The sequence below is a fragment of the Echinococcus granulosus genome, assembly GCF_000524195.1.
Source record: "Echinococcus granulosus chromosome Unknown EG_S00166, whole genome shotgun sequence".
NCBI lineage: Eukaryota > Metazoa > Platyhelminthes > Cestoda > Cyclophyllidea > Taeniidae > Echinococcus > Echinococcus granulosus.
In genome coordinates, this window is record NW_020170546.1 from 42,591 (window position 1) to 63,831 (window position 21,241).

Consider the following 21,241-nt stretch of genomic DNA (forward strand, 5'->3'; position numbering starts at 1 on the left):
ATTAGGCAACCCAAAAAACAATATCAAAAAGTAAACATTACGCCCTCAAAAAAGTTAGAAATTAGATGCATTAAAAAATTCTTTCGAGTGTGCAAGGAGAAGAGTATAACCTCTGCGTTATAGGTGTAGTACAGGAACCATTGTGGGGGGAAGGCGCTTTAGACACGTTCTACCTTTATGAAATAGAATCTACTATTAGCTGGGCATCTTAGTGATACCGGCTAGATAAGCGACTTCATTCGCTTGTGAAGTATACTGTAAGAGATCCACAGATCATGCACCGCTCGCGATTGAATTTTACTCCACAGTTAGCGCGTTTCGTAGGCCGGTGATTGTTAGTCGGAAAGCTTGCCTAATGGCTGGGCCACCTGTTCTTTTTTACGTCCTCTTGATCGCCTTTCTAGCACTTCGACTAAGCGTAACTGCAATTTGAGGTTCTATCCAGTTGAAAGAACCGAGATGACGATGTCATTCTCTCATGCAATGGAAACATCTTCGTGCTTGATGTAGTGGCCCCATGATTGTCGTTTTTAAGGCAATTCAATTTTGGCGTTTGAGCGCGATTTCGCCGTGATTACCATTGGATTGCTTAAGCTCTCTGACGGTTCCCTTTCACGGTGACATCCGCTGAACACTTGACTGCATCACCAGGCTACACAAGGGATGAATGATTAACAAACCCAGACAAAAACTAGGCACCGAGACAGTAGAGCAAACTGTCCAAAGATGACTCGCGCGTCCTGACTAATCCCTATGGCGAATTTGGTGCACGTGATAAAGAACTGCCTTAGGACGGAATTCTGCCCCCCTGATACTTATTGCTAGCTGGATAGTTTCAGCCTGCCACTGACACCCCTCATAATTAATTGACCTCTCAAGAACTCATCCGATTTACATACTCATAGGCAATTGAGGTTTTATTTCTCATCGATAACCAAGTAAGGCGGTATAAAGACGAGAGGGAAAAGACGGAGCTGTACACTGCTATCTTCCATCACAGCGAAAAACGGGCTACTCGGACGTGGTCTTAAAGATGTTGGCTCGACGTGAGAGGTCCACCATTGCTATGGCCTGCATCTCCTCTGTCGTCTTGCCTAAAAAAATACACCATTAAAGTTGGTAACATGAAGATGTGTCTTCAATCTTAACATTGAAAATGGAGAGAATCTAACTTGCGGTAGAATGATGACTAGCGTCAGATACGTGACTATTAATAGCAGCGGTGGAAGAGAGTGAATAAGCCCTGGCTTTTTGAAGGAGGGTGGTAGGCGCAGAACCAGTGGTTCTCAATGGTTTTGTGGTCATGGGTGGAGAACGTGGACGTGATTGATTGGATGATTCTTCGCTTAATAAGAACTGACCACTTGGGCGGGTGGGCTTATCCGATACGTTCAATAGTCTAAAAGGTGCAAGTAGCTTTGACAATATTTGTTTCAGTGACAGAAGGCTAGTAGCACTTCAAATGAGTAGTGGTTTGTGGTTAAGCATATCCTCTCACCAAAATTCGATCCGTACCCAGGGCACCAGTCCCTCACCCACCGCGTTTGAGGTGCTTACAAATTTCTGGCTTCAATGATGCCTCAGATATTACAAAATCTGTAGTACGGTTGCATATGATCAACAATTTTAACAAATTATATAGAATGTGACGGCTTTCACTGATGGCTACGAAGGAACTTACATCTAGGACATCTGGCCATCCACCGCAGAAGAAAGGCGTCAGGTGTGGATGGCCGAGCTTGTGAAGACCCAGTAAAACGAACAATTGCATAACATGACGAATAAATGTCACCAAGTCATTGAGGTGTGATATAAGATAAGACGGACAAGCAAAATTAGGGATTTCAAAAGGGAAATGAAAACTAACTGTTTTAATTTTTCCTGTTTTGCAGCAACGATCTTCTCAAGGCTATGAGTCACCATTCTGTGGAATACGGAGCACTGGAAAGAGGTGCAGAAACGCAGTTTCGCATTCATGCTGGGAAACACATTGGGCAATGGAGAGGAGGAGGCAATTCCTGTCTCCGTCATAATTCGCCTAATGGTGAGCCCAGATCGGTCACCTGGCTTGTAGACCACGATGTTCAACACACAGTCGTCTGTTGGATCACACCGAAGTTCGGTGTCCTAGACGATAAACAAAGCAAATGATGCTGAAATTATTTCAGCCGACAACTATGCTCTATATCGGACGTGCTTGGAATCAAGCAAGCTACCAGGCTGAATGCAAACGTGTTTTGCATGTTCCAAGACCAAATAAGGGGGAGGAAGTGGAAAGAGGGAAGTACCTGAATGAGTCCACAAAAAGCGACGATTCCGAAACCCATTTTGCGATGACTTGGTATTATCGAAATAAATTGCACATCGGTGATAATAAGATAACGTTTTTCGGATCGTCTAAAACGAGAGGGGTAGGGACAATGTTAGTTTCACTGTAGCCGTAAACTCTTGCACCAAAGTTGCGTAGCTACTGGAAGCTCAGCTTCGGAAAAATTATTTTGTCGGCAATATGAGGAGTAAAAGGCCAACCTACCCATTCTGCTGTTCCACCTCGCAACCAAAGAGCCGATGCTCGCCTAGGGAAGGTCAAATGGAAGGGGCAACGTAAGCAAAGCAGTTTCTAAGCGTAACAAAATATGGACATTTAGGTTGTTCACCGACGCATGTTGCATTCCTCTTCTTTGGGTGTTTTTCACCATCTTTCATGTATACGTAGGAAAATTATTTTTACATCGGTAGTGTCGAAGTCTACCAATAAACCCCATCATTTCTTAAAATACAAAAGAAATTACATTTACTAGTAGTGTTAAAACAATGCATCGCATCGTTCTAGCCAATCGGATTAAGAGTATAGTAGTTGCAGAAAATTTACCAAGAATTTCACATATCAGCTTATCCCGCAGCAAACTCACTTGTGTCAATTGAACACGAAATTGGCACCAGGACTTTATTGCTGGGTGGAATATCTCCAAACGATGCAAACGCAGGAATCCGTTCTAGCGCTGGTGAAGTGACCTCGTTTAGTGGTTCGCCTGCGCTCGTTTCCCTTGTGAATATGTATTCGCAGAGGTAGCCATGGAGACATATGTAGACGGCGATGATGCGCTGGATGTGTTCCAGTTGGCTGAAAGGCAGTGTAGTATAGGGCGGGCCTTCTAGAGGACCTCGTGGCTGCAGAGGAGTGACAAGCGAGGAGGTAGGGTCGTTAGAGTTGTGCAGCTCGGTGAGATTCTCTTCAGAACGGTTGGATAACAGCTTAAGGGCGTCATCTGCGTGGGAGAACAGGAAGGCGGTATTTTCGAGAAGTTTGGAGGGGCTGAGCTTCTGACTGCGAAAACGGCACACCTCGTACTCGAAGATGTCGGCGAAATCCGGCTCAGTCTAAAAATTGAGAGATGTTTGCAACAGCCGCAGATTGAGTTGAATGAGTCCATGAATAAGAGAAGCTTGGGGCACACCTAACAGGTTTAACCAAGACTTCGCGATATTGGGGTATCGACAAATAACCAGTAAGCTAGGGAGAGCATAATGAAGAGACGAATATTTGTGCTTGACAGTGCATGAACATAAACAAAAGCACACCCTTTATAAGTGCCACGGGGCAGAGCAAAAACTGCACGAGCTTTATTGTCACCTGATAGTCCAGAGGCGTACCGCTACAAACTACTCCTGGTTGGCCTTAAACCCTAACCTCTTGTATAAAAAGCTCTTCTTTTGTAGTAGCAGTAGGATTTCAAAGAGTTGAAATACTCGAGATGAAACCACTAACAGGAGGAGTTGGCTCACCAAGTAGAGATCGGCCAGAATGGCACGTGATTCTAGGAAAGCCGCTTCCAACTGCTGCCTATGGTTGTCTGTGAGTTGGCAGTTGTGGGAGGCGTCACGAGTCACAAGGACGAAGAGAAAGAGAGCCAAATTAAGAGTGGCCACCCGCACTCGACTACCTGTTTGAACAAGAAGGGAGACAGTTTAGTGTGTGTATAATGTTTCCTACTCAAGTTATTTCTAAAGAAATTGTCACGCACGCTAGTCTGATGAAATACGCAAATACAAAGCTGCTCCTCGACGCTCAGTGCTAAGTTCATCGCAACTTGACCACTGCTCAGAAAAGTGTAAAGTCCTCAATATCCCTACTTGTTAACCATAAGTTTCCCTTTGGTTCCTTCACCTATAGTCACGCCAAAGAGTTGACTTCCTTTTCACGGTCCGTCCATTGTAGGTCTACCGTTACAGATGACCTTCCTCATTACTAACCACCTAATTCATTTAGATATAAGCCTTTCTGAAGCACCAAAGAAAATATGTGAGACAGGTGACATGAATGGTAAAAGACGAGTCCGTACCACGGTTATGGCAATTAGTACATCTTAAGTTAGGAAAGTCGTTACTGATAAGAAGACAGGCGAAAAAGTAACAAAAATTGCCCCTTTTCTTTTGTTCGTTGACGATGAAGTAAACTTCTGAGTTGCCTACTTAACAAAGAAACGTATACGGCAGTAACCGGAGCATATGAATAGCCCAAGTGCCCAATTTGTTACCAGGGCAACAGGAGGAAAGGGCAGTGTATCGGCAGTGAAATAAAGAGCCAGTTGTGTACTTTGTGAGGGTAAGCAAGACAACAGGGGAACTCACCCATTTTGGCGGCGTCGATAATAATATCGAGGAGTTTGGTGATGAGCATAGAATTGCAGGGCAAATCCTACAAAGCAAGTAAAAATTTCGGTATGTAAGGAGTAAACAATAGACACAAAGCTTACTTCCATTCCACATTTCAGTGGGTGTCAGATGAGTTCAGAGTTTATAAGCGAGAAATCAGCAGTTTATTATGCTATCATAATCAAAAAGTACCGAGAAAGGCTTATTCAAACATCCCAGATTTGTGAATAAGAAAGCGGGCTAAAACCGGCGGAAGATGGGGTCTTTGAACGTTGTCCTATAGATGGACACCTTTGCCCCTGGTGGGTTTTTACAAGGTGAAAGAAGCAAACAACAAATAATTGGTAATAATCGGGGCGTACTGTCTTCCGTAATGCGTAACATGCGCGTGAGATTCACAGACTCTTCCACTTGGGAAAGTGACTACAACCTGGCAATTAAGCTTCGCGCCATAAGTGTGAAGGATCTGACCTGAGAAGTTGATGAAACAAGTTTCCCATGCATGCGCTTTGTGCCGTCTTCAGGAATAGCTTGGGCGTTATATCGATGACAATGTGCGACGAGTTTTGCTCTTTCTGAAGAATTTCAGCTCTTGTTGATGCTTCAGTGAAGGCTACCGTGGGAGAAAGGCAACTGCTTTCGATGGCTGAACCTGCGGAGACTCATGACAGAAAGGCCAAGGTAGCTACGTTTACCGGCTAGCAGCCACCCAAATTTTAAGATCCGCACCATAAGCGGTCACGAAGTGAGACTCAAATAAATTAACTCAGAACCATTTGTACGACAGTCACTACAAAATAGTGTAGATTCAATTGAAACTTGAAAATCCCGAGAGACGACCTAACAATGGCAACACAATAAATGGGAGATTCCACAAAGATGAAGTTTTAGTGCACAGTACGCTCAGTGTAAAACACCGGCCAGTCTAAGGCCGTAGAAAAAATTTATTGAAAAAGATGGTTTGAATCCACCTCACCATGATGGGAAATTAGCACCGTTCCCTTCGCCCTGAGATGGTAGTTAATCAGTATGCAATGTTCATTAGTCCATCTAGTTCCCCCAAGACAGCCTCCACGAAGGTGGCACAAAGCCCTGTTAATGCCGCTTACCACTTTTACTGAAACAGGTGACTATGCGGACCCTTCACCCTTCCGCTGATTCTGCCACCATATTGGCAAAATGGCCAGAGGACCCCGCCCGTAGATTTCCAGTCCTTCTACACCCTACTAGTAGAGTATCCCTCCACCCTAGCCTGTCGCATTACCTATCCGTAAGAGACCTAGGGAGCTGAATTACTAGATATTTAGCCACTTTATACACCAAGGATGATGGGATGACGGAAACAGAAATGGCATTAAATCAATACTTCAAATGCAAAATAACTCAAATCTCACCTGTGTGGGAGTGTGCAACTGAGCCAAAGCTAGGGTTCCCTCGTCCAAACCTGCAAACAAAAACAAATACATTATTTAAGGTTAGACATTGATAGATGACAATCTCGCAAAATTAAAGGTGGTGAGTTAATATTATACACGGATAAGAGCGTGTGGAAAAATGACAGACTAAAACAGTGCCAACAAAAGGGTTAGCAGAAGGGAGGAAAGGAAGGAGGGAAAAAAAGAGGTGCACACCATAATCTGAGGATTTAGAGCTTGCTTGTCCATTCGTGGCTACTAGAATACAAAAAAGAAAAAAGTCCTATTTGAGAACAGGAAATACTGCAATTTACTGCATTGACTTAAATGATGACATTATATGTATATAGATATATATACATATTGCAGGCCTGGAATGTTGTTTCACCTCATCTTACTATTGCGATTTAAGCACTCTTTCATCAGCGGCTTGAAATTAAAAGGTAGAATTACGCTGACTGCATCTACTGCTTGCGCTTGAATCCCGTCGAGAATAAAAGGAAGAAAAAAGTGCCTCAGTGCTGATTTCTTCATTGCCTACCAATACTAGTATGTCGGAGATTCGGCTTGTGTTTACGCAACGAATGACTGCTGAGGACTTGAAGTGGTTCAATCTCCCCATATTCTTTGTATTTCCATTGGCCACTGCCAACTGCAGAACCTCATTTATCCTTGAATACATTAGAATAATAGGCTCCCCTAAAGCAATTCAACAGGGGGGAAAGCAAGGTAGAAGAAAATAAGAGGCGGCGTTACTCCTCGATCCAAAAGTCTTCTGCCCGTCGTGAGATTCCGCTCAAGACAAAATGACAGTTGTACAACATGTGTGAGGCAACCCCTTCCTAGGCACTCGATAACTTTAAACCACCTTTACACGGAAATCAATTATCGCTCCATCAGTCAACAATAAACATAGTCACAGCCTCATTTCAGACAATGCCAAAAAATTTGTAGTTGAGGCGATTAAAATCCGTGCCATTAAGTGATTAATTTTACAAATAATTTTAAGCTTGGGCAAAATGAGTAATACCTACGTAATTAAAAGAATATTTGTGTAAAAAGAATCCAAATCACGCAAACAAGAGTTTCGGCAAATCGAAAAATCAAGCTAACATAAGATAGATAACCAAAGCTTAATATACCCACCTCCCAGTGAACTGAAACTATGGAGTTCAGTTTGCTGGTTTGGAACGAAAGTGGACAATTTTCAACCAGTCACAAAATTCAACCATTTTTATGATATGTGGTCAAGAAAGCAGCAGGAAAATGGAGCGCCGTGCCAATAAAAATAACGCACACCTCTACAACTATTTATCGCAGCAAGCTGTGTACCAAAAACGGGACAACCTTTACTTGGCAGTCTGTTAAAATGGAAATAAAATTCCTCGCTGGTCTAAAAAAGCTATAAGCAAAAAGTCGTCAGAGTAAGATCAGTTACACAAATTTCTTCCACCAAAGTGGTCCCTCTGATAATACGGATACGTGTGCTTGAAAAAATTCAAAGATTTTTGCACCATGTATTTTAAACCTGAAGAGGTGAATGACGTGTCTGAGTGTGCCCTGTGACGTGCCCCTTGTGGTAACGTTAACATTCATGCAATTTTGGATAGAAATCACCAGAGAAAGACGGTATTCTGTCATGACCTGAAAGCATTGTGGACGGAAGGTGCGCCTTGTAAGCAAAAAATCATCTCTGCTGAGATAGGTAACCAGTGAGGGAAAAAGTCACTTCTGCGATAGCCATCTGCAAAAAGGTGCGAAATTTTAAGCAATGGCCATGCTGATGTCGTGGGTGTCAAATGCTACGGACGTACCGACGGAATGGGGAAAGACCACCAAAAAGGCAGAAAAACAACTATTGGGGGAATCGCAGAAGGAAGAAACGCATGTCAATGAAGTACATAATATCACCATAATCCTTACTTAAAAATAAAATTATACAAACTTCTTTTCCACTGTTCCTATCCTTTTTTCACATTTGAAATTTCCACTGCTTATTGAAAACTTGGGCAAGGTGGTAGTAAAAAGAGCGCTCACGGCAGTTCCTGAAAGTGTCTTTAAATCCAATCTTTTAAGATGCATGTAGAAAAAACCAGAAGAGACATCTGCTCCACGCTCTCTTCGATAAAGCTGGCCAAATTATTTAAAACCCTACATTTTTTTTCAACTACAGGAAAGGCGACAAACGTAGACCATTTTCTTGATCATTTCGAATGCTACCAAGAAAATCCAATAGCTACCTCACCGTCTTAAACTAAACTCAAACTATTTGCAAACATAGTAATCCAGGATCAGATAAAAAATCGGGTAGCAGGCATTTTAAGTCCTTCAAAAAATGCATAGTCATTCCGAGATTTCCGATGACTAAATTTAAAATGGGCTAAAATGTGAGACTTCAAGTCCGCAAACCCAGGCCTACTTTAAAGGGTTGAAATAAATCAGGACGCGTAGAGTAGGCCTCATATGTAATATTTTAGACCTTTTTAGGGAAAAAATAACCTCACCTCCATTCTGTTTGATGGCGATAAGGAGGGAGAGGGCAAAGAAGGTGTCGTAGTCGGTGCCAGGGCCGACTTCCAGGGAGCGAAATAGGGCGCGAAGGAAGGGTTTTCCGGTGAGACTGAAGCTTCCACCATCACCCCCGCCGCTACCATCACTACCACTGCCATTTCCCTGTGTTGCCAGAGTCGACGACAATGACTGAATTAGACTTTGACGAGGGGTGGGTGGAGATACCCCTGTGGGCGGTACGGCTATCTGTGTAGTGAACTCTAGAGACGAAAAAGAGAAGTAATTATTTGAGATGGATGAATGCAAGAAAGATGGTTGAACTGGGAATCGCTAAATAACTCCCAAATAAGTATTCGTAGATACATGGATGAACATAAATCCAGGATGGTTAGGTGAGCTGATCAGTGAATTATATCGAGGTGGATAGGCAGATCAGAAAACGGCGAAATTAAACATTGATGCATATACCCAAAGTGCAAAAGTTTGTAATGATTAATGACGCTGAGAAAATCTGGAACACTTACATGTCCAATTAAATCAGTTTCTTACCTGACAAGGATTGATGAGAAGCGGGAGAATTTGAGAACTGGCTGCTCTGATTTCTGCCACCATTCTATCAAGAAGGGAAAGTGAAAGAGCAAAGTGGATATCAAGCAAGCAAAGATATTCGTGCGAGTCTAAATATACCTCGTTGGTATTTGCATGCGATTATCCATATCAGTGCATCGCCAAGTATGAATAAGGATTAACTTATCAGTATGATTCCTTACCATCACTAAAACTTGTTTGAATGTGGTGAATGTGAATCAAGCTCATCTATCTTCCGCTCCCACTTAAAAATAAAGAGTTCCAGAATTCGTACACATCTTATATAACAACCCACAAGATAGTTTCGAATGCACTCCGAACACCTGGCAATATCATCATCCAGGTTGGAAGAAACTGGCCACTCCCCACCACCGCCGCGAAGAAGATTCACAGCTCCACAAGCAGCAATAGTTTTGAGAAAAGCTTGAAGACGGCTGCCAGGAGGCATACACCTAATCGCACGCTTTCCGTGGTGCGCGGCGCGCAGGTGAACCAGAACATCGCCGCCTTCGGCTGCTGGTGTGCCTGGATTTGCTCTCTTCTCTGCATCCTCCACCTCACCTGCGGTGGTGATGAGTGGGGGAGGAGAGGGTAAGAGGGTAAGATCACCGATTAGAATAGCCTCGGTGAGAACACGGATAAGTTCGGGTTGGTGGAGAATGGTGAAGACTTCAGCGAGGAGGAACATGGCGACAGCATGGAAAAGGTAGGAACCGCGGGATGAGGAGGAGGCATCCTAAAACCCGAATAAATGAATAAGATCTTTTTGACTCTCGTTAGCTATATTGTTCAGCCCAGGAAGATCACATAAATCAATTGAGAAAGAAAACATTCTAGGGGAATTTACTGCTGCTAGGATTAGCGAGAAGAAGCAATGCACTGTGAAAGTTAACCAATAGAAATTTGTCGACAGACAGACGCCTCTTTAATTGCCGAACTCACGATCCATGCAGGAAAAAAATTTGTGATTTACTTGGATTTCTTTTCAGATTTACAAATGAAAGCATTGAACCTGTTACCTCATTAGACATAAGGAACGATAAATCGTCCCTTCTGGGTACCAAAATTACGGCACAAGTAGTGTAAATTCCGAGCTTAAATTTAGCAGACATTTGCACCTGAGAGCAACAATTTCGCTTCTTATCATATGATCATTATCAGGAGGCATTTAAGTGTTCAGGGTCTATCTAACAACGATTGATAAGCAACGGTGTAAATTTTTAAAATATAGTTAAAAAGTACCAAATACTTAAGTGGCAAAGAGGCAGAGGCAAATTATTCCAACCGTTACCTATATAAAAACCTTCCACCAAAAAAGAGTGCTGCAAAGGAGCAAGAAGAAAAGGACAGTTGAAGTGAAATAACGCTTAAGGGTATGGGACGTGTCCACGCGAATATAGTGGTGCTAACGATGCGGCTTACCTTGGACTTGTCGTTATTTTGGCTTTTGAGGCACGAAGGTGGATGTCGTTTGATGAGGGAGTAGACGTAGACGGGCAGGAGGAGGCGCTGGAGGAGAACGAGGATGAGAACGTTGGTGAGATCAGGGATGCCCAGCGCGAAGATGTCGTCGATGTAGTGGAGGTGGTCACCCGTCTCTGCCACCAGATCCTCAATGTGACCCCGGCTGGCCAATCTGGAGGGGAAAATATTCGTTAGGAAATATTCAAACCATCTGCTTTGAGTTTTAGGGCTCCTTCACACGAAGGGAAATTCTGCATTATAGAACCTCTTTAGTACGATACAATATGGCCGCGGTACCTTCGATAGGAAAGGCATCCCAAAGATGAAATTTATCATAGTCGCCTGACGTTCTAACAATCGACCCAAAAAAGGGAACTATGCTCTTGAGTCCTTCGATGAAATAGGCACGGCTGCACAAGCAAACCCCGCCTTTTCCTCGATTAAAAGAAAGCATATCTGAAACTACATACACACAAGCAAATATGAGGTCCCTGAAAAAGCTTCAGGGATTTTAGTAGACCTCACTCCATCAGCTTATTTTAAAGCTGTAAGAACTTGCCAGATACACTAATCTTTACATATGCACTTTATCAAGCGTAGACGTGCACCAGTCTAACGGTACGTTTTCCTTTTAAGAGTTGCGAAAGCTTCACTTCGAAGGTGTGGGAAAAGAACAACACACAGTTGCAACCACATTTCACCAATACACAAAAAGTAGGCACAATCGTCTGAAAACAAAGTAGTGAATGTCTGAGCAGTGTGCATTGGATAATAAGTGGGTCGTTTTAGGATAACTAATGAAATAACTGCTCCCTTAATAAAGGTTAGAACCTAAGGGCCACGTCCCCTCATAAGTCAGCCATTGAGCGACGCAAAAATGGCACGCTTTAAATGAACGAGTGAGGAGCAGCAAATTGACAACCCTTGAGGCTTACTGGCAGCTACTAATGCATGACATTTGACACCCATTTGCATAGTAGCGTTCGCGACTTCCCATTCCCAGTTGTTTCATTATCTTTTTCGTTGGACACTACCAGAAGTTGTCTTCCACATCTTAATCTCCCATCATTTATGGCGTCAATTTTTCATGATTAATGATAGCTGGTCTATCTGAATGTAATGCAGCTACTTTTGAGTAATTTGTCATAAAAACCACATTATTAATTTGAATCGCTTCCGGGCGGTACGTTTGTCACTCACCACACCTTCGCTAAGCACCATACAAAATAGTTGAAAGGAATCCGGGGTCGCGGAAACGCGCTAATCTCGGTTCGTAAAACACAAGCCGAAATCATAAAAAGCGGAATTACTCAACCAACACTTTATGATTTGAGGTTAACAAATGACAGAAAAGTAGTAGGAAGCAGTAAAGAAGCAGTGACAGCTTGACACGTACGTTTTGTGCCACATAGAAATTACTCCATACGTTTTGCGAGTTATGTCAAGTCTCACAAATTTTTTAGCTCTGCGTGAGAAACTTAACCCTGATGGTTGAAACCATGGCAACAGTTTAACTGGCTACATTTCGCCAATCGTAAACCTGCGTTCAAATAACTTGTTTTTGATTAGAAATAAAAATTTAAAACGATTCAGCTAATAAGACTAAAAGTGTAAAAGCTAAAAGTAAGATTTGAATGTCAAAGCATAAGTATCTCCTGAGGTTAAGCCCTATGGGTTGACTGTAAGTCACCACAAAAAAAGAACTTGGTCATAATGGAAAAGGAAGTATCCAGCGTTATACGAGGTAAATTAGAATTACTTTGCCTACTTCATGATATGTATTGTACCATATTTGCAATCCAGAGCAGAATATTCGTATAGTCGTGAAAAACAACTCTTCATGGTAATTTTGGGCATTTTCAAGTATCTAGTAACTTCAGACCAGTTGATATTATTAAGAAAGTATTAAACTTCGACTAAATCTCACGAAAGAATGGGTCAAAAAGCTAAATTCTACTGGCGTATTGCAACAATGATGCTACTTGGGGTATAGCTTCAATAATGTTTAGAAGGCTGACCGATACCTTATCACTGCATTAGCAGCTTTTAGATCAAGTCGCTTTTAGCCAAGAAGGCAAAAACTGCAAAAATACTACCAAATTTAACAGCTGAATGCGTTTTCGCAACAATTCTGCAATGATCCAAGCAACAGTGGACAAGACATTTTGGCTGAAAGTAATTATAATAGTAGGCGTTGCAAAGGATGGGAACAAACAATTTCGGTGGTAAAAAGGAACAAGTATTTGCTTCAATACTTTAAAATAAGAAATTTAACTATTGTTTAAACTTTTACAGCAGACAAGTTGGAAAATGGGCTAAAAGGTAACGAGGGAGCCTGACGACAAAAGCCCAAACCCTATTGGTCAATCGGGGATCTTATGATCACGTATAGATGCCAAAGAAATGCAAGATCGCATATTAGCTAAGACAAATGCGAAGTGAAAAATTCTATTGCCTACCGATTCGTAAGGCATAGTGACTCGTTGATAGCACACGCGGTCTTGCGAACTTCCTCCATCAGATGCGAAAAGTACGGCACCGAGGTGTGCGCGTAGACATAGAGGGAACAAGGCACGTGACGAACTACAAGCAAGACACAGATGAGTTAGCACCCTAAATTAAACTAGGTTATGCTGGGTAAACACCAACGCAATCTGTACATCTCGACGATGGAGTAAATAAGGCGAGATGGACGAGAAGCACTAGAGGCGACAAAATGAAAGTGACATAGAAGGGAATGCTATTGCGACGACATTATGTGCAATAATAAGCTTCAAGTTTGTCCTATTATGAGTAATAATGATCGGCGCTGCAGGTAGACATTCAGCTGACGCGAACGTTTCAAAGACGACCATACGTCCGTCCGTTAGTTGTGATCCGGCTCCTAGCATGAGACAAGAGGCGAAAGGTTTTGTCAATGGGAACCGTGAATACCGCTATTGAAGAACATTTCCGATCTCAAAAAGTCGGTACACATTAGTTGCATCAGAATGGTTCAGACATACCAAAACATCTGGAATGAGCACTAGGATGCGTATATGTAGCATAAGAATATGTGGAATCAGTACAATTTCTGCCCCTGCAGTCTGTTCTTTCTATTTAAGAGTCCAAAAACCGTTTTTATTCAAATGTCCTCCTATCCATCGATAGAAATACGAACCCTTGAAGATGTTGAGTGTGATAGTTCGCACAGCTATTCGCACCATATTCTCTGAGTGGTTAAAAAACCGCAGGGCCCTTTGGTAGACCGGAAAGCTTGAATGTGCCTCGTCGTAGAAGAAGTTAATAGTATCTTCGTTCATACGGAAAGTGAGGGATTTCAAAAAGGCAATATAGTAGCCAATAATCTCCTCGTCATTGAAGTCAAAATCATGCAGAATTATGCCATTGGTGTGGTTCTGCGAGAGGAGGTAATCTACCGGAGAGGGAGTTAATGACAGCCGTCAAAGACCTACAAATTGCACGGTTGTTAGTGAGGTTCTCGAAGAGGATATTGAGCGTTTGAAGGAGTTGAATGCAGACGCTGCGATCCTGTTGGCGCTCAATGTAGCGAATGAGCAATTCGAGGGCATTTTGCTCCCAGAAGAAGCTAAAATGGAAAGAGTTAGTGGTAGCTGGCATTACTCCATAATTGATCCGTCATTTTGGTCACCCCATACGATGATCTCGGAGAAGAGGCGCAAACATTCAACTACCTCGTCGGCGTTACAATCTGCGGATTCGCAGTTCTTTTGAAGCACATAATAGAGGTACCTGGAAAAAGAACAAAAGCACACCAACCAGAACGTCATGCTCGAACTGGAAACAGTGTACCCTATGGGTTATCTAACCCCGAAACAATGGCTCCAAGTGTGCACGACTGGTAACACGACGGAGTTAAGTCAACTGCTTACTGATTGCAATAAACCCTACACATAAATTTAATGCACAGTTCGCGTTACACTATCAACTACTTTGCGATACCGATCGCAAATACATGTCAGTTGATAAAAAGTCCAGAAAACTAATGGCCTTAACGGTGAAGCACCACAACCAGATAAAGGCGAAACTATTCACAGTACCTTAGTAAATGATAGCTAAGTTAAAGGAGATGTCGCATCAATGTTAGGCTATGGGTCCCAAAGGGCCAACAACATAAATCGATCATAACACAGAGTACAAGGACATAAACAAAGAACAACCCACACAATAAAGTGGGATGATGGATTACTAACGAAATCAGGGGCTGAAGACTTATAAAACGCCAAAACAACGAAGTGAAATCAAGGTGCATTTTCTGATAATAGTTTTAAGCAACAGTTAAATCGGTGCAAATGCCCGTATAATATCTGCAAAAAAAAACAAAGTCGCTGTTGCCAACAAACCTAATGACTTTTTCCAGTCAATGCTCTATTATCTATGCAAACGAAAAACCAGAAATCATAGAACCGGAGTATTTGCTTTGAAATGAGAACTAGTCAAGAGAAGTTTCACATCTCTAGGAGTGCAAAAACAATTATTTTTTGGTTTGATATTCACAAAAGTCGTCATATCAGTTACGAACAAATCAAGGGGGCCAAAACTCCACATACGTACAAAATAACTACTTCAAATGCATCTGATATAAAAGCATTGCGTCACGTCATTTATGTCCTACAGACATCTTACTTTAAGTACTCAAGAGAATGGAGTTTCCTAGGTTTATGTAAACTTGAATTCTTTGACCTAGAAAACATTATTTACACGGCTTCCAAACAAGTGCTCCAATCAAAAGCGGAATCAGTATCCTTATCAATGTTATTAAAATGCTTTTACACGTGCACTAAAACTTTGGTACCACCCTTTTCAGGCAAGAAACTAAGTGACTCTAAGCCTTGGTTACCCTTAAATTAGACTTTTTGCTGAATATTTGAGTGATGATCTGGTATGCAAGTTTGTCACCGATTTGCAAACAAATTACCTTAACTACGTCTTGGTCCAGGCACGCTATTGCTAAAGTAGGAGTTCTACATACTAGAGCTTCACTAAGTTTTGGAATAAAATTTAAAAAGTGTTTTTTTTCTAATTTTAACCCTATTGTGAACAGTTTTCTTGTTTATGTACCAATCAGCTCACTCAATAATTATTCTACGGCTACAGAACGAAATGATCCGTTATGATCTACCTTACACACATCTGTTTGTAATACGATAGTGGTTTATCCCTTGGTATTGGTAAAGCACTACTTTTGGACTTTGAATGAGCCCTCTTGTACCTCACTAGGTGGCCTAGCCTTTCGGGCCATGCCAATAGCCCAGACACCTTCTCTGTGCTGAATATATGTTCTGCCCAAGTATTGTGTCTTCTTTCGTCTTCAGGGAAGTCTCGGGACGCTACATGTTTATCAAGACCGCATTGATTGGTGCTATGGGTAATGCAATCAAGCTCCTCTTTTCAAAATACCTACGAGAGCATTTGTAGCCAGCTAATTTTATTATAGATTAACAAAATCATTGATCTGAATAACCGTTAAGTTTCTCAAATTGTTTCGACGCAATTACACGATTCTGATGTGTGTAAGTAGCCCATTTTCGAAGCATCACGTGATCGACAATCGGCTTCACTCACTACCATTTTGAATCCCCATAGGAACTGCGAAATTTAATAAATGCAGTTTTTAAGGCAGAGAGAGAGTGCTTTCATGAAGCCAAAGTCCCCCATGTGTTCTCTTTGTATTTTGAATTTGTTAATCTCTTGGTGCCCTGTCGTAGGCCCCGCTTGGAAAAATCTGATGTCACAACTGTAATCCTGGTTCTTAATTTCTATGCTGCTTGCTAAAAAGCCCTGCAGCATTGGAAATGTCATTCATTGAGGACCGTGTTGTGCAAAGGTTCTACACAAGGAGGCGATTCGAAACGCACTCAGAGCAGCTCTTTCTGTGCCTGCTTCGAACGGGTCAACAGTGTACTTGGGCCCTGTTATCCATCACTCATATAGAGGTTTGGAGTGAGAATGAGAAGGAGGTTCATTGAATTTTGCTCTCTCCATGCGCTAACGGCGATCAGTTGATCAAAAATGTGGGGTTTACCTGACCGAGAATGCAGAAATGCAGAAATGACATAGCTTGGGCTGCTTTTTTTGATGTGAGAATTGGTATCACATCCTACACTGTTTCGTGCATATCGAGTTTCATGTAGTGCATGCGCCAATCAACCTCACCCCTTTGCGTGTTTCTAACTGACCCTTAACAAATTAGGTTGACATGGCAAACCATCGTTTAACAAGTAATTTAGCATTGCGAACACGGATTGGAGGTATTAACCACAAAATCGGCCTTACGTTTCCTAGATCACAGCTCATAATTGTGGTCTTGAAAGGGAGCTTGTTAATGTTGACAGCTGTAGGGGTCGGGAAGAAGAAGAATGAATTTTGTTATGCTCATTCATTCATCACACTTATTGCGCATTTCTTCACATCATGAGGGAGTTTTTTTCGGCATAAATTTTGAAAGGCATTCTCTTTACCTCTTTATTACGGCCATTTCCATCTTGGTGCATTCCATCTATCTAGGCAATTTCATTTGCTCTTTGTAGTATTGAGGGGAATCAGGTGTGAACCAGTAAAAGGCATGCTACTGAGACGCAAACAAACGCCATGCACACCAAAAATGGGTAGTTTGTGGTATGGTGTTATACTAGGCTTAAAGTTACGGAGAATTCCTAGTCTCTTCTTCTGTGATTTCGACTTTGCAAACACGTACTGACAAATATGAGGAGAGTATGGTACCCCGATGGCATGGAGATAGCCGTTTCCTAATCCATATGCTTACATCATTCGTGAAGCCAGATTTTCTGCACTCCCAGTCATTGGTCATCGCAATGGTTTACAGGAGGCGCGAATAACGATCTTCCATGCCTTTAATAGCGGCGGATGCCAAAAAATGGAGGCCACTTCTTGTTAAGCAAATACAGAATAATCACAGGCGTTAATGACTTGGAATTCCCGGTGATCGGCTTTAGCTGATCCTCGGCTCTCATTTTACCGGGCCGCTGCGCTTCACAGTTTCCAATCATTTCAGTTGATGCTATTCTGAATTCTACTCCATTATGGGCCACAAACTAGTAGTTGTGACTGGAACAGAATGTGCTGAAAGTGAACTGTAGAGGGACACATTAACTTTCTCACAGGAGCGATATTTCGTAAAAATTTGTTCAAAACCCACAAAATGGGCCACTACAATTGGCAACTTTTTCAAGATTGCTCTTTGATTTCTTCTGTTATTTGGTTTTTCGTTTAATTTTTTGTGTGCAAATACCTGGGCTTGCTCTAATGCTAATCTAGATACAAGAAACACGAATTCACTTTTTCAAAACACTGTAGCACCTTTGAACCTGATTGAATCGAATCCGTTTGAGTCCTCTACGACTGTTAATGTGACAGTAACACGCTCGATAACATCGCATAGCAGATCTGCATTAGGCAAGCAATAGAAGTGAAGTCACCGAGATTAAATCTCCACCCAAGGAAGTATTTACAAGGGCACCTATTAATTAATTCAGGTGGGATTTCGGTGTTCAAACTAAACTGAGTTGAGGCGACGTGATTTGTTTATTTCTCAATGACGTAGCCTACAAGCGAACTGAGGGAGAGGGACAGCTCTAAGGATGAGTAAAATTAACTTACAAAAATACGAAAGCAAAACCAGCTAAAATTAAACGTTACTACAACCTCCAGGTAGGTCAGGGGAGTGAAGGCCCAATAAATCATCATTCCTTCCAGGAAAAGTTACGCCACTGACGGACGAGACTACCCAGTACACCAACATGGGATGAAATCCTTAGCTAATGTATAGAAGGACAACGCGACATGGAACATGGATGACTGCATCAAAGCTAGGCTGTTCTGGTTTCATAATTTCTCTCACCTTAACAAATTCCACTTATACTGATGCTTCGGCTTGCAGCACCCTGAAATTATTTATAGTTTTGTAGTTGATGTTAGGGTTTTTTTCAAATTTAATTCCTCATAACAATATTGCATTCTACAAGCTTTAAACACTTTTTACAGGCCAGTATTTCATTAATTCGAATGCCGCTTGACACGTATAACACAAACTGCTACCGCGCAGTGACTCCCTAAGGATTGGTTTGCTGTCACATCGGGTAGGTATTTATTGGCAGTAAAACAGGCAGCGGTATCGATGCCATTGCTGATGCAAGATTTCAGTGTGCACGGAGGATTACGGGTTCTCATTGTCATTTATTGCATTCTTTATTATCAGACGGAGGTGAGCTAGGCAGGGGTGGTGACTGTGTGATTCCCAATTGGACAACGTGGAGAGAACCAATGAGTTGACATCGTTGTAAGGTCAGTCTAATACTTCTCCCAAGAAAAAAAAATTATTTAAACCTCTACATCTCTGTCACGCAGTTAATCTATGCTAGCCTCTCTTGATGATGGTGGGTTATATTATTCTCTACTTTCTACTCTAAGCATTTACTTCGCTTTCACCACATTTCATTTATCTGATTTCCACGCCACTGACAATCGCATGCTTTTCAATCATTTTGTCACAAAATAGCTCGCATTGTAAAATCACCTACCTTCCACCTGAATTAGCATCAAAAATATGCTAAGTCCTTGATGCTCAGCATCTAGTGAATGCCCGTTCGACTATTCCAAATTGGAGGTGGATGCTTTCAACTGGTCGATCCTCTGAAATAATGGATCAGCACATACGTTAGTGTTATTGGATTGATAAACATCTTTACGCAATGCTGTTTCCACAGGCTTCACCAACTTCCTACCGAAACGCTTCTCTGGCTATTGATCATCATATGAGGGAAATGGATTTTATCTAACGACTTGCCCTCCGACATGGTAGATATCATGGCCGCTGGAGCATATATTGCTGTCTCTTACCTCACCTAAGCATAATGAGAAATTACCTTGATTATGGTGATCTGCAGTACGGTGAATTATTTCACACTTTCGCCAATGATGCCTCAATGGTGAATACTCCGTTTTGCATAGGATTCCTCAAAAGCGATCATTGTAACTATATTATTTGTTGCGCTGGGATAAAATTGAAATATTAGATTCCAAAATTCTAAGGACATTTAAAGAGAACTTCTGGAATTATAAGTGTTTATTTATATTTAATGTATTCATCATCTACTTACAAGAATGATCTGATGATCATCCTGGACCATATCACACCTCATCCAGTGTTAAGTATAGCAAATTTTTAGAGTTTGAGGGATACAGCAGATAAAATGAACGCTTTAAACAAACTTATTGACAGTTTTAAGCGTAAATTTTTTAATTTATGGAATTTCTGCAGATTTGTTATTAAATCTCTATTTTTTATAGTTTGGTCGTTCACACTGTCGGATCATCTTGATCAGGGCGAGAATCCAAAAAGGCATACAAGTTATGCTGGAGGTTAAAGAGAAAATTTTGAAGGCACAGCAGCATGTTTATGTAATTAACATCTTTGCAAAGGTGCAGTTTGTAGCATCTCCCTAGATCATTAAACCTGAATGCCGGCTCAGTCGTTAATAGTTTTCTTATCAAATAGGAATTGGAGTATTTGTTAAACGTAGGTACATGTATTCTTCGTGTAAGGGAAGCGGAAAATGACATCATTTTCCGTGAAACAGTTAATGGATTAAAGTCACAAAGCCGATTTTGTGTTGTGTGACACGTAAAGGAATGTATATGGCTTCAGAGAATGTGTTCATTTAGGATGTCAAGGCAACACAACCTTTAATGTTTACGTCTTATTGCTCAAAATAATGTCTAGACAGGGTGCGAATATCGGAGCAACAGTAATTCAATCACAATGTCGCCATTTCATCCGAAGAGGAGTCAATAAATCTTCAACTTTGGGAAAATTCATTACAGTCGACATCATTGCAGAATGCATGCAGGCAATTTATTAGTTCCTCAGCAGAATATTTTGGCAGACTTGAACTTTGCTAGTTGCACCGCCTGGCACAATGAGCTGAGACAGTTAGTTGTATAGGAACATCCATATCGCTCGTAAGGCCTTGCGAAGTACAATTAGGTAGGCATAAAGGTAGGAAAAGATCAGTACAACTATACGGCGCAAATATCATAGCGTTTATTTAGAACGACTAAGTGAAATCCGCTGAATGGAAGCCATTGCACCAAGATGACACCACAGTATTTTTTTGCGGAATTTTAAGCACAACTTATGGTGTTTTGCTCCTAATTATTAAGAGGTAATCGTTCATTCGAAACCGATTAAAGGAAAAATGAACTTTAAATACTTTCTTCGCTCTTTACCATGCTGACACAATCCACGCCCACTTTTTCACTTTCCCTTGGAAAGTAATCTATTGGGTAATTTTGCGGTCATTGTGATGGAAGAGCTTTTCTTTTCAGTGTTATTGCTGGGCAAACAAACCCCCTTCAGAGTGATAACGAAGAACATTTGCAGAGCTCCCTAAATTTTATATCTCTGATTTGACTTGCTACCGTCTTTCATTAAGACAATTTTTCCTAGTTCGGTTAAGCTTTCCGTCAATGTAACACTTCAGTTATTTAACTCTTGGCTTTGGTAATAGGTCACTTGAAGCTCTGCCATCTTATCCTGCTCAGGGCCTTGTCTTTGGGCCATGGCA

At 41.6% G+C, this 21,241-nt stretch overlaps 1 protein-coding gene across 1 annotated transcript; it reads right to left on the reverse strand. All coding sequences in view use genetic code 11, as the record gives it.

Annotated features, from left to right (window-relative positions):
* Positions 1–1,011: 1,011 nt before the first annotated feature.
* Positions 1,012–15,349, reverse strand: EGR_09773 (Protein CLEC16A; the record flags this gene model as incomplete). Its single annotated transcript, XM_024499022.1, has 18 exons — positions 1,012–1,094; positions 1,173–1,399; positions 1,868–2,127; positions 2,289–2,397; positions 2,534–2,576; positions 2,913–3,381; positions 3,787–3,944; positions 4,633–4,699; positions 6,051–6,100; positions 8,576–8,842; positions 9,132–9,195; positions 9,466–9,906; positions 10,593–10,806; positions 13,094–13,217; positions 13,795–14,049; positions 14,090–14,223; positions 14,259–14,387; positions 15,282–15,349. 18 exons carry the CDS (start codon positions 15,347–15,349, stop codon positions 1,012–1,014), a joined length of 3,162 nt encoding a protein of 1,053 aa, XP_024346563.1.
* Positions 15,350–21,241: the final 5,892 nt, after the last annotated feature.